Here is a 12,278-nt window from a genome sequence, read left to right as displayed (position 1 = left end):
GGGGCTAGTGAGGGGCGGGGCTAGTGCGGTGGCGGGGCCAGCGCGGGGAAGTAGGGGCAGAGGTCCCGGAGTGTCCTGCTACGGTTCAGGTGGGGACAAGAGTTAAACCAGGTGATCTGGCTCGTGAGCTGCAGTTCTAATCATGGAGCTAAACTGCCTCCCCTCCCCAGCCTGGGTCAGGAATAACTGTGGACGCAAGTCTCAGAAAACCCAGCTAAAACTAGAGGCGTTTTAGATGAGTGCATGAAGCCGGCAGGCTCCCCATCTCTGTGCCCTTTGCCTCCCTCTGATTTCTCACTACGATGTCACAATATGGCTGCTGTACCTCCAAGCGTCACACCGACTATCAGGAGAGAAGGGCAGTATGTAGCGTGGGAACCATCCCTCTGGAAAAGCACACACAAAAGCTGTGTGTGAGGTGCCCCTTCTCCAGGGTGGGAAAGCGTGAGCGCCACCTACAGGAAGCCCATTGTCCAGTTGAGGAACCAAAAGACAGGTGTGCTAGGTAGGGGCCTACAGAGGGTATCTGATGCATGCGTGGGCAAAGGCCATTAGGATGGGAGGAGTCTTTCCTGCCCCAGGGCCTCTGCCTGGGCTGCGCGCGCAGCCTGGCCATTCTCCCCCTGACCGCTGACACACTGGCTCCTCCTCGCTTCTCCAGAGCTGTCTTCCCCACTGCTCTCACCAGGAGACCCTCCCTGCACACTCTGGTCCTATCACTACTGCATTTTCTTAGTTTGTTGTCATCACTGCTTTTCCCCTTTGCGGGGCAGAGACCCTGTCTGTTCCATCACCTCCTCCACCACCATGTGCCTGAGCAAGGGTGGGATTCAGTGACAGCTCATCCTGATTCACCGGCCAGCTCGGGGGTGGGGACCGCACCTCCGTGCCCAGGCCCCCACCCTCCCTGGAGGGTGCACATCAGTTCTGTGAAGGCCTCCTGGAGGGTCCACACCTGTGCAGAGGGAGGCGGCCAGGCCTGCGGTGTACCCCAGCGGCCAGCGGTGTCTGATGCTATGTGGCTCAACCCCTGGTCAGGTTTATCCTGCTGACCCTCCAGTCTCACACTTCCTGCCACCCTGCCCAGCCCCCACTTTTCAGGAAATAAGCTCACAGGGCTCAGGACAGACCTCACAGCTCCATCCTCATAGCCTGGACCCCCCTCTCCCCTCTGCGCCAGCTGGGGGTCCATGTCCTTACAATAGCATTTCCCTGTGGAAATCAGAGTCGCCATGTGCTCTCCTGCCTGGAGGCAGCCAGACGGGTCTCATGGCGTCTCTCGAGCCTCCCAAGAAAAGATGCCTCCTTATCAATTATTTTTACTAAAAAAAAAAAGCTCTAGTTGGAATCTCTGCTTTTCCTAACCCCTTGTAACTGGATGAGGACCTATATTATAAATTTTGAAATTAATGTCACTTTAAAATATTAAATAGCAGAGAAATCTACATGCCGCAAATGAAGTCAAAGAAACCTTCATCTATATAACGCAGAGTTTTTGCTTAAATAGATTATTCTATTAGTTGGCCCTGTTTATTTATTTATTTTATTTCTGTGCCGGTGGAGGTCCCCCTGAGACTAATGCCACGGACTATTGCACAGATGGCACCGGATACTTGAAAGTCATCCGAATATTAAGAATTTAAATCTTTAGCCTCAGTGATTTGAGCAGAAAGCCAATTATGGGGCTGAATTAGTTTTCAAATTAAACTGCGATTTAAGGCTTGTGAAATTAATCCTTTAAGGCGCATGGCAGCGTTTGTACATGAACTCCTCACTAGAGCCCAACCTCTGTCTTCTCCCCCTTTTCCTGTTGGCCTGATTAATAAAGAGATGTCCAGCATCTCAGGCAGCAGACGGCATGCCCTCTTAGATGAAAATGCAGAGCGATGTTCAGTTTCATTTGTTAAGATGAAGTCAGGCCTTTCTGCTTGGGAGGCAGGGAGACCCAAGGAGAAAGCCACAGAAGGTGATTCCCTCCTGGATCTCACAGCCCAGCTGGTGGGGAGAGGCTTAACTCCCAGGTTACAACAGAGGCTGCTGCAGTGAGCAGGCCCAGCAGAGCGCACAGCTGTGTACCACGGTCAAACCGCTCCCTCCCATGGGTGGCCCAGGCTGCCTCAGCAGGTGTACCATGACGTTGGGGCTATTGGGTGCTTATGGCTGCCCATGGACCAGACCTGCCCCACTGGAGAAGGGTCAGGCTTAGCCGGGGACTTGATGGCCAGGTCACGCCTTCCCAGACACTGGGGGCCAGCCCTGCTCACAACCCAAGGTGCGATGTAGCCACTGAACACTTGCTGGAGGGTTTAGGAAGGGGCGCCCTCGAGTGTAAGGAGAGTGAGTCACGGGACACGGGCCAGGGGCAGAGGTAGGGTGCTGCCCAGGTCAAGGCCTGGCCCCCAAGTCAGGAACCATCTCTGAGTGCCCACTGGGGGTGGCGCTGGGGGCTAGGACGAGTGCCCAGACCACAAGCAGAGGCTGTCTCCCCCAGGCAGCTCTCCAGGTTTCAGAAAGGAGCTCCTTCCACCTCTGACCCTCCCTTCTTCTAGGAAGGAAGCGAAAATAACCCTGAGCCCTAGATCAGTTCCAGGGCCCCAAACACTTATATTTCATCTGGGTTTGTTGCCATGGCAACCCTGCCCTTGGCCTTTGGGCTCAGAGCACTTGGGCACGCCTGGGTCACCTGACCACAGAGCAGTGGCCGTGGATCTGCCAGGTTTTCAGAATCTGTTTTGAAGGAAACCAAATTGTGATTAAGGCTGGAAAAAAGTCCCATCAGTTTTCCTTTTCAAAAATAACATTTTACCTTCTGATCATCAAGTAATAATCTTTGGAGGAAACTTGGGAGATATAGAGAAAATCACAAAGAAAAAAACGCCTTCTCCCATCTTGCCTGCCATGCAGATTGCCGTGAGCATGTCTGTCAAAGATCCCTCTGGTCTCCTCTCTGCATGAACACATTGTTATATTAAAGAACACAGTTTAGAAACTAGATTGTTCTCAATTTTGCTGTATATCATGAACACTTCAAGTGTCGAAATATTCTGGCTTTAAATGATTTCCATTGTGGGAATGTACCAGTTTATTCAGCCAGTTGTCAGACTTTCAGCATCAATTATTTTTTTTTAATTTATTTATTTTTGGCTCTGCTGGGTCTTCACCACTTTGCATGGGCTTTCTCTAGTTGCAGCAAGCAGGGGCTACTCACCGTCGTGGTGTGCGGGTTTCTCATTGCGGTGGATTCTCTTGTTGCAGAGCACGGGCTCTAGGGCATGCGGGCTCAGTAGTTGCAGCTGGTGGGCTCTAGAACAGCAGCCTTCAGCAACGGGCTTAGTTGCTTGGCAGCATGTGGAATCTTCCCAGCCAGGGATAGAATCCTTGTCCCCTGCATTGGCAGGCAGACTCTTTACCATTGAGCCACCAGGGAAGTTCGCAATTACTTATTAATTGTGCTCCTTGTTTGCACTGTTAGGTGTGAGCTTCACAGGTCAGGGACATTTTTCTCCTTTTATTTGAGACTATTGTTGATGCACACGCACTTGTGCAACAGAACACACACAGAGCCCACATCCACCTTCCCTGACAGTAATGTGGAAATAAAGACTGGCCGATGGGAACCAGCAGAGGCTGTGTGTTCAGAGCACCGGGTGGTGGGGCAGGGTAGGGGGCGGGGAGGTGGGGGGGTGGGGCGTCCCAGCCACCATCACAGGCAGACTAGAAGGCGTGGAGAGGGCCTTGGGCATGCCCCAGTGGGGGCTGGGGGACTGGCAGTAGGGGCCTAGTGTGGGGCATCCTATCTTTTCTAGCAGATTTGGGTTTTGTTTTTATTTGGCTGCATGGGACCTTAATTGAGGCACACAGGCTTTAGAGCACAGGCTCAGAACTTGCAGCACACGAGCTTAGTTGCCCTGCAGCATGTGGGATCTTGGCTCCTGTGTTCCCTGCATTCCAAGGCAGATTCTCAACCACTGGACCACCAGCGAAGTTCCTGGCTGATTTGTTTTTAATCTGCCTCTGATGACTCAGTTATCAGAGTCTCCCCTGGTCTGGTCCTGGTCAGTTCTTTTGCTGTTTTCAGACAGGTTTTGTCTTCCTGTGTGCCTCATTCATCATGGGCAGAGCCCTGCGTGTGAACAGTTGCCGTAGTGACTTGAGGCTGTGTGAGACGGTACCTGTCTCTGTGGAGGATGTGCTTTTGCTCCTGCCTGGGACGCTGGTAACCGAAGTCACCTTAACTAGAGCCATGCTCCTGCGAGGCCATCTCTTTCCCATTCACCCTCACTCCTGGAAGTGCACTGCCCTTCCAGATTAGCCCAAAGACTCAAGCATTTTCCAGGTGTTCACCCCCACACACCCACGGCAAGCCCTAAGCTCAGTATTTTCACCCCATTCCCATTACTCTGTTGAAAGATCCATATAGCTCTTCGGCTGTCAGATTTGGAATCAGCAAACATCTCGAAGGGAAAGACGGCCCCAGGCCTGGGCTCCCCTTTCCAGCCAGCCCCCTCCAAGTCTGTGCCTCTGGTGTCTCTCTGCCCTGAGTGAGATGCTCTTATTGCATGTGAGGTCCAGCTTCTCTCATTTTCCTCGGAAGACTGGTTTAAAATAAACATTGTCCACCGTTTGCTAAAAACAGGACTTCCTGGATTTATTTTAAATACTGAATGCCTCTGGGGAAATTCTACTAATAATTAAATTCATTAAAACTGGGTTTACACACAATTCTTTGAGAAAAGCCATTGCATGAAGCTAGGTGGGTGCGTTCGATGGACTTTCTTCCTATGGCTTTCAAAACACAGAAGTTCTGTATGTTTCCCCTAGAAGACACTCGATAAAGATGTGTGGAATGAAGGAATAAACATCCTAGTGGGTGTGCAACATCTTGGTCTGACTGCAGCCAATTCCCTCTGAAATCCAGCGAATGAGTTCATGTCGTCCCTGCCACCCTCGCCACCCCCCTACACACACTTCCGGCTGCCTGCAGCCTGTTCTCTGCATGTCTTTTGTTTTGTTTAATGATATATTTTTTTAAGATTGATCTATTTACTTTTTTAATTTTTTGACCGTGGTGGGTCTTCAGAGCTGCATGTCAGCTTTCTCTGGTTGTGGCAAGCGGGAGCTACTCCTCATTGTGGTGCCCAGGCTTCTAAGGCGGTGGCTTTTCTTGTTGCCAAGCACAGGCTCTAGGCACACAGGCTTCAGCAGTTGGAATGTGTGGGCTCAGTAGTTGTGGCTCTCAGGCTTAGTTGCCCTCCGTCACGTGGGATCTTCCTGGACCAGGGATTGAACCGATGTCCCCAGCCCTGCATTGCAAGGTGGATTCCTAGCCACTGGACCACTAGGGAAGCCCTCTGTGTGTCTTTAAGACATACATTCGACCCACTCTCCTGATGAAAACATCTCCCTGTGATCTTAGAAGAAAGTCCAAAATCCTTGCCTTGAGCCCAGCCTACCTCCAGCCCCATCACATGCCCCCACCTCTCTTTTCCTCAAACATCCAGAGCTCTTCTCTGCCCCAGGGCCTTTGTCTCCCCTGCCTAGAGTCCTGCCCCCGCTTCTCCACCCCACTGCCCTCATCTCTCAGGCCTGCCCTGCTTCCTCTGTAGTCTCCTCCCACCTAGTTACTCTACACGTTCACACAAGCATTCTTACCCCCTCCAAAGCCCTCACCCCAGCTCCAAGGATCTGTCTCCTGTGCGTTCTGCCCATCTTCACTGGCCTGTTAGGGGTGGGACCACAGCCATATGGTTTTTCCCTACACACTGAGCACAGAGCCCAGAGTCTGCACACAGCAAGTGCTCAACTCAGTAACTGAGGGGCAAGTGAAGTGAAAGTCACTCAGTCATGTCCAACCCTTTGTGACCCCATGGGCTATAACCTGCCAGGCTCTCTGTCCATGGAATTCTCCAGGCAAGAGTACTGGAGTTGGGTAGCTGTTTTCTTCTCCAAGGGATCTTCCCGACCCAGGAAATGAACCAGGGTCTCCTGCCCTGCAGACAGATTCTTTATGAGCTGAGCCACCAGGAAATTGAGGGCTAAGCATCCCCATACACTGGAATATTATTCAGCCATAAAGAGGAATGAACCCTGAAATCATTAGCCTCAGAGAAAGACACCAGATGCAAAGGCCACATGGTATATGATTTCATTGATAAGCCATGCTCAGAAGAGGCCAATCCATAGAAACAGAAAGTGGACGCGTGTTTCCGGGGGCTGGGAAGGAGGATGTGGGGAAACTCTTAGTGGGCACAGATTTCTTTGGGGGGATGACGGAATGCTCTGGAACTATATACTGTCTGCTGACAATGGCCTAACAACTGAAGATGCCAGAATACACGGACTTGTGCACTTTAAAAGGGTGAATTTTATGATGCGTGGATTACATGTTGATTAAAAAAAACTATAAATCTGAGGATTCTATGAGTGGGCAGCAGGGGCTGCAGGCCTAGAGCGCCTTTCCTCCCACAGCGTCGAGCCCCACCCAGCGAGGATGTCCTGTCTTTCAGTCATGAAAAGGCAGGTCCTGAGCCCATTAGTCTCTGGTTGGAGGATGAGGATAGAAAAACCTGAGCCCTGTAAAACAGATTTCCGCCTTCCTCTTGCTGTTTGCCTTCTTTTCTGTTTCCATAAAACGCATCTGCCTTGAGAAACTTTTATTCAGTTAAAGTCGACAGCAAAGCTGACTCTGTGTCAGGCCCTCCCTGCACGGGGGGTAGGAGAGGCTGGACAGGCACGCAAGAAGACCTGCCAGGCACACAAGAAGACCTGCCGGGCACACACCTTGTGCAGTGAGAGACTCCAGGAGCATCCAGGAGAGACCCCTGCCTCGACCATGGAAGTGTCTACACCACTGTCCACCCAGCTCCTCGTGCAGCAATAGCCCAGAGCAAATGCCTAGCATGTGTCTGATGAATAAAGCCCCCTGCCCATTACCACCCTGGATCCCAACAGGCCTGGAGGCCCCCAGCCCCAAGCCAAGTTCAGCCTCAGCATAAGCCAGCACCTTCAAGAAGGACCCAGCGGAGGATGGTGTCCACACTCCCTCACCCCTGTGGGCCCTCGACAGCACACTGTTCCAACCTGGGAACAAGGAGCTGAACCAAGAACATGCAGATGAGGACAAAGGCAGCGTACCCCAGGCCCCAGGGGCAGGTGCAGGGCTGGAGCCCATGCCAGTCAGAACTCCAGGTTGCAAGCAACAAAGTTAGTATAGTGTTAGTTCAGTCGTGTCTGACTGTTTGTGGCCCCGTGGACTGTAGCCCGCCAGACTCCTCTGTCCATGGGATTCTCCAGGCAGGAATACTGGAGTGGGCTGCCATGCCCTTCTCCTGACCTCTCCCTTCCCTTCCCTTTTTCCTGACCTGGGGATCAAACCTGGGTCTCCTGCATTGCAGGCAGATTCTTTACCATCTGAGCCCCCAGGGAAGCCTAAAACAGCATAAGACAAGGAGGGGAATATGTTCTAATATTGGTTCAGGTGTACAAAGCATCCGTAAGGGACCTCCCCCTCAATCTTGCTGTGAACCTAAAACTGCTTAATAAAGAAAAGTCTTCATTTTTTTCTGTATACAGATAAGAGCTTCAGGTGCAGCTTGACCCAGGGGCTGCCCAGTGAGAGGTGGTCACTTGAGCCTGCCGTGGCTTTGTTTCCTCTGAGATGGCCCTGTCCTTCAGTTTCTATCTCTGTTGCCAAAAAGTAATGACAGCCTCCAACCTCACACGCTGGCCCAGCCAAGTCCAGGGGCAGGGATGGAACACTGAATTCCTAGAAACCCCAAAAAGCATATGCCCTTGCTCCCAAGCTCTGACTGGTCAGCCCACTGCTGACCTGATCACTGTGGCCAGGGGTGGAGGGTATGCTGATCTAGCCAGGGCCTCCCAGTGGGGAAGGGTAGACACCAACAGGAACGCCACACCTGCTCTCAGGAGGCAGGGAACTCTCCCGGGGTGTCCTCTGCAGACCTCGACCCTGGCGCCTGGTGGGGAACGGGCACTGAGCTGGGGGAGGCTGTAGGTACTCACCACCTCTGGGCTTGCACACCCCGAATTTACTCCACCTGCCTCTGCATCCGTGTGCAGAGCATCCCCTCTGCAGGGTCTCTTCTCACTTAGCATCCTCCAGTGCCTATTAGGCACCTTCAGGACACAGCCCTGTTTCCTTACTATGTGCTGAGCCCCTCCATGCCAGCTGGGGCCTTGGGCTGTGTGGCTCAGGAGGGAATGTGCTGGGTTTTGAGCCAGAATTGTGGGCTGCGCTGACCCTGGGTGGCTCCCTCTCCTGATGAAGTCAGAGAGAGCAGAGACCTCAGAGCAGACTTGAGCCTGGGAAGAAGGCCCCACCCCCATGGTTCTGCAGGGGGTTATGGGGGTGGGGGGAGGGACAGACACATTCCCCAGGACCTGGCAGCAGTCCAGCCCACAGGTGAAGAATGAGACGCACCACATCCAGCCTCCAGGAAGATATGACTGCGGGAGACATCTGCTGGGGTGCGTGCGAGGGGCAGCGGCGGGCGTGGCAGGCGAGTCCCACACGAGCTGCCATCTCTGTTGCAGGCACCTATGTGATGACAGTCACAGCCAACGACGCGGATGATGCCACCACAGCCAACGGGATGGTGCGCTACCGGATCGTGACCCAGACCCCGCAGAGCCCCTCCCAGAACATGTTCACCATCAACAGTGAGACCGGCGACATCGTGACAGTGGCTGCTGGCCTGGACCGAGAGGTGAGGTGGGAGCCGTGGGGCTGGGGCATGACCTCCCCCTGCAGTCTGTGTGGGAGAGGATGACCCAGAGGGAGCTCACTGCGGGCCTGCGTGGAATGGTGATGTTCGCTGCTGCTGCCACGAGAGGAATGGAGGAGGGGGGGGTCATGTGTTCATGCAGTGGATGACATGTTTATGGTGTGGATCGTGTGTTTATATGATGTGGGTCACATTTATGTAAAGTGGATCATGTTTATATGATTGGATCACATGCTTATATGAAGTTCAGTTCAGTCACTCAGTCATGTCCGACTCTGCAACCCCATGAATCGCAGCACGCCAGGCCTCCCTGTCCATCACCAACTCCCGGAGTTCACTCAGACTTGCGTCCATCGAGTCAGTGATGCCATCCAGCCATCTCATCTTCTGTCATCCCCTTCTCCTCCTGCCCCCAATCCCTCCCAGCTTCAGAGTCTTTTCAAATGAGTCACCTCTTTGCATGAGGTGGCCAAAGTACTGGAGTTTCAGCTTTAGCATCATTCCTTCCAAAGAACACCCAGGGTTGATCTCCTTTAGAATGGACTGGTGGATCTCCTTGCAGTCCAAGGGACTCTCAAGAGTCTTCTCCAACGTGTGTATATTATGTGGATCGTGTGTTTATATGAAGTAGATCATGTGTTGATATGAGGTGGATCACATTGATATGAAGTGGATTGTGTGTATATACAGTGGACTGTGTGTATATTCAGTGGATCACACGTATAAGTAGTCGGTTTCGCATATATATATAGTGGATTGCATGTGAATATGGAGAAGATCACGTTATGTACAGTGGATCGTGTGTTTATATGCAGCAGATCACGTGTGGGGGTGGATCGCACATGCATATAGAGTAGACCCTGTGTATATGCAGTGGGCTGCACGTATGGGCAGTGGACTGTGTCCACAAGCTGTTGTGAATGGATGAGGTAGAGCTGACTATGAAGAAGTCAGAGGCTTCCCAGAAGAGATGGCCTTGCTCTGAGCCTTGGAGGTTCATATAATCAGTTATATTTCCTCCCCTTTGGGACTAAAGACCCACTTTTTCTGAACACTGCACACCAGCTGTTTAACTGGTTCTGAGCAACCAAAAATTTTCACTGAGCACCAACTTTGTGCTGGAAACCACCGAGGGTGCCAGAGAGTAGTGGGCAGTGACTGCTTGTGTGGGGCTGACTTCGCAGGAGGGAGGAGCGGGTGAGGGGGGACAATCCCCACCAGATAAATGAGTCCAGGTAGTGGCGTGGCTTATAAGGGAATGGCATCATGTGCCGTCCACAAAGGACTGGGGCGGGGGTGTCCACGGAGGCCCCGTCCTGGTCTCGGGAAGGGTGCGTATGAGTGTCCCAGGGCTGTCCTGACAAAGGAAGTGTGTCCTCTCACAGTGCTGGAGACCATGAGTCCAAGATGCTGGCAACTTTGGGCTCCAGCCTGGCAGAGCAGAGAGTCCCACCCACCTCCCCCAGGGCGCAGATCCACTCCCCCGCCCAGCACAGCCTCGCGGGCCTCCACCACCTCTAAAGAGCCCCTGCTCATTGCTAGATGAGCCTGGACTTCAGATGAAGGAAGCAGAGAGGCGAGAGCAGGTGATACCAGCCCTTGGCCCCAATCGCCCAGCCTGCTGAGCCATCACCTGCCCTGTTTGAGATAATGAGCAGCCTGCTGCAGTCCTGCTGGGAGCCTGGCTGCAGTTTCAGGCTTGGAGGAGAGAAGAGGTGTTTCTGGGGCCTCTGTCCCAAGGAGAGAGGGCAGCACCCAGGGGACCTTCTGCAGAGCAGGGAGACCCCAGCTGGGAAAGCTCGGGGAAGCTGCTGGTTCCAAAGGCACGGAGCAGCTCTGAACACCATGCCCCTGCTTTCCCCTGCGAGCGGTCTGCGGGCTGTCCCTGGTTTGCCTTTACCTACGAATAACCGGGCAGGTGTGGAATGGGACAGACGGAGGACGGGTGGTCAGCCAGAAGCTGGAGGAGGTGTGGGCATGCCTGCTACTCATGCAAGCGCGTGCTGAGCTCATGTGTGGCAGGGCCTGTTCCAGACAGTGGGGCGCCCCGGGGGCCTCAGCACGGACCAAGCACTACGCGCATCGTCACATCTTAGTCCTTGAAACTGCCCTGAGGGGACTCCTGGAGCAGCGTTTCTTTCCAGATGAGAAAGGCGAGGCTGCAGGGCTCTTAGCTGCCCAGGGCCATGGGGTTTCAGAGCTCAGCCCCCATACCACAAACTGTCCATTGTTGTCTGAAGTTCACTTTTAACTGAGCAGGCTCTGTTTTTGTTTGCTCTGGCAACCGACCCTGAAGCAGCTGCCCACTCTGGGCCCAGGTGGGGGCAGGAGTACCTCTTGGAGAGTTCAGCGTGCATACCTCCTCCTGCATACCCCCTCCTTGGGATCCGCAGCACCCGGCTGGCTGCCCGGCACGTGATGGACCAGCTGGTGTTCTGGGACCAGCCTGGCTTCGAGTTCTCAGAGACCCAACCACATGGGAAGAAACAGCCTGGGCGGTGCCCGGCCTCATGTCCTCTGGCCTCTGATCAGCTCAGTCCCACCCCTGAGGCCGGCCTCTCCTTTGGGGCCGCTCCTGGGTCAGTCATAGGCACCTCACTGGCTGCCCCCCACCCAAATCTCCTCCCCCTAGCTCCCCCCAGAACAGGTAGTTGCTGAATCTTAAGCGGGTCAAGTGAAATAATTAAGCACAAGCTGTCTGCACTAATTAGTGCATCCACGGACCAGCACTGCGATTATCCTGAGACAGCTGCTGGCCACTCCTCCCGCCGCTTTCCCCACTGCGGGGCGAGCCCTCAGGTGTGCGGGGGCAGCCTGGGAGGGCCCAGCCCAGGAAAGGGCAGCCCCGCAGACAGAGGGAGGGGGAGGGTGGACCCGGATAAGGGCAGAAGGACAGCACCCGAGGCCCGCCGCCCCTGAGCTCCTCGGCCCTGGTATCCCACGGCCTGGCCCCACCACCACCACGCAGGCTCTGTCTCCACCCCTCCCCTCTCCTGCCACCGGGCTCGCTGGCCTCTTCCATCTGGTTCTTCCCATGTTCTCACCAGATGTCACCTCCTCAGGGAAGCTCCCCAGACTCCTCTTCTCTCACTGAACCTGCAGTTCCTACAGAGCCGTGTGGGGCAGATACTCTGTGGACTTTTCTTCTTTGCTGGGGGTCCCCTCCTGTGGGCCTGCATGACCCATGTCATATGCATGCGCCTCTCTCCCAGCACCCCTGTACCCCACCATCAGGGCAGTGTCCCCACAAGAAGACATGACCCAAGGGGGTGGCCAGTGTCCCCAGCTCCAGTGAGGGAGGGACAGGGAGAGACTTGGTGAGGGGCCAAAAGAAGGCTCCATCCCCAGGGCCCAGGTCATGTGAGGCCAGGATAAGGACACAGTGTGGCTGGACGGGTGAGCTGGAGGCTTGGTGGCCCAGAGGGAGGGCCCACAGCCAGCCTGTCTGGGGCCACACAGGCACCTGGGACCAGTGGGAGCTGGGGGAACGAGGATGGTGGCCTGGGGCTTGGAGCCACACAGGGAGTGGGTCAG

The 12,278-nt window shown here is 54.2% G+C and overlaps 1 protein-coding gene across 1 annotated transcript in view; it reads left to right on the top strand.

Moving 5' to 3' along the window:
- CDH4 (cadherin 4) overlaps positions 1–12,278 on the top strand; it is a 478,160-nt gene that overhangs the window by 433,114 nt on the left and 32,768 nt on the right. Inside the window, exon 7 of the mRNA XM_069546793.1 lies at positions 8,554–8,726. Coding sequence (XP_069402894.1) covers positions 8,554–8,726 — 173 coding nt within the window. The remainder of the gene's footprint in view (positions 1–8,553; positions 8,727–12,278) is intronic.

This window comes from Ovis canadensis, chromosome 13 (genome assembly GCF_042477335.2).
Source record: "Ovis canadensis isolate MfBH-ARS-UI-01 breed Bighorn chromosome 13, ARS-UI_OviCan_v2, whole genome shotgun sequence".
Lineage (NCBI taxonomy): Eukaryota > Metazoa > Chordata > Mammalia > Artiodactyla > Bovidae > Ovis > Ovis canadensis.
Note: the sequence above shows the minus strand (reverse complement) of the source record. Positions and strands in the feature narration are given on the sequence as shown.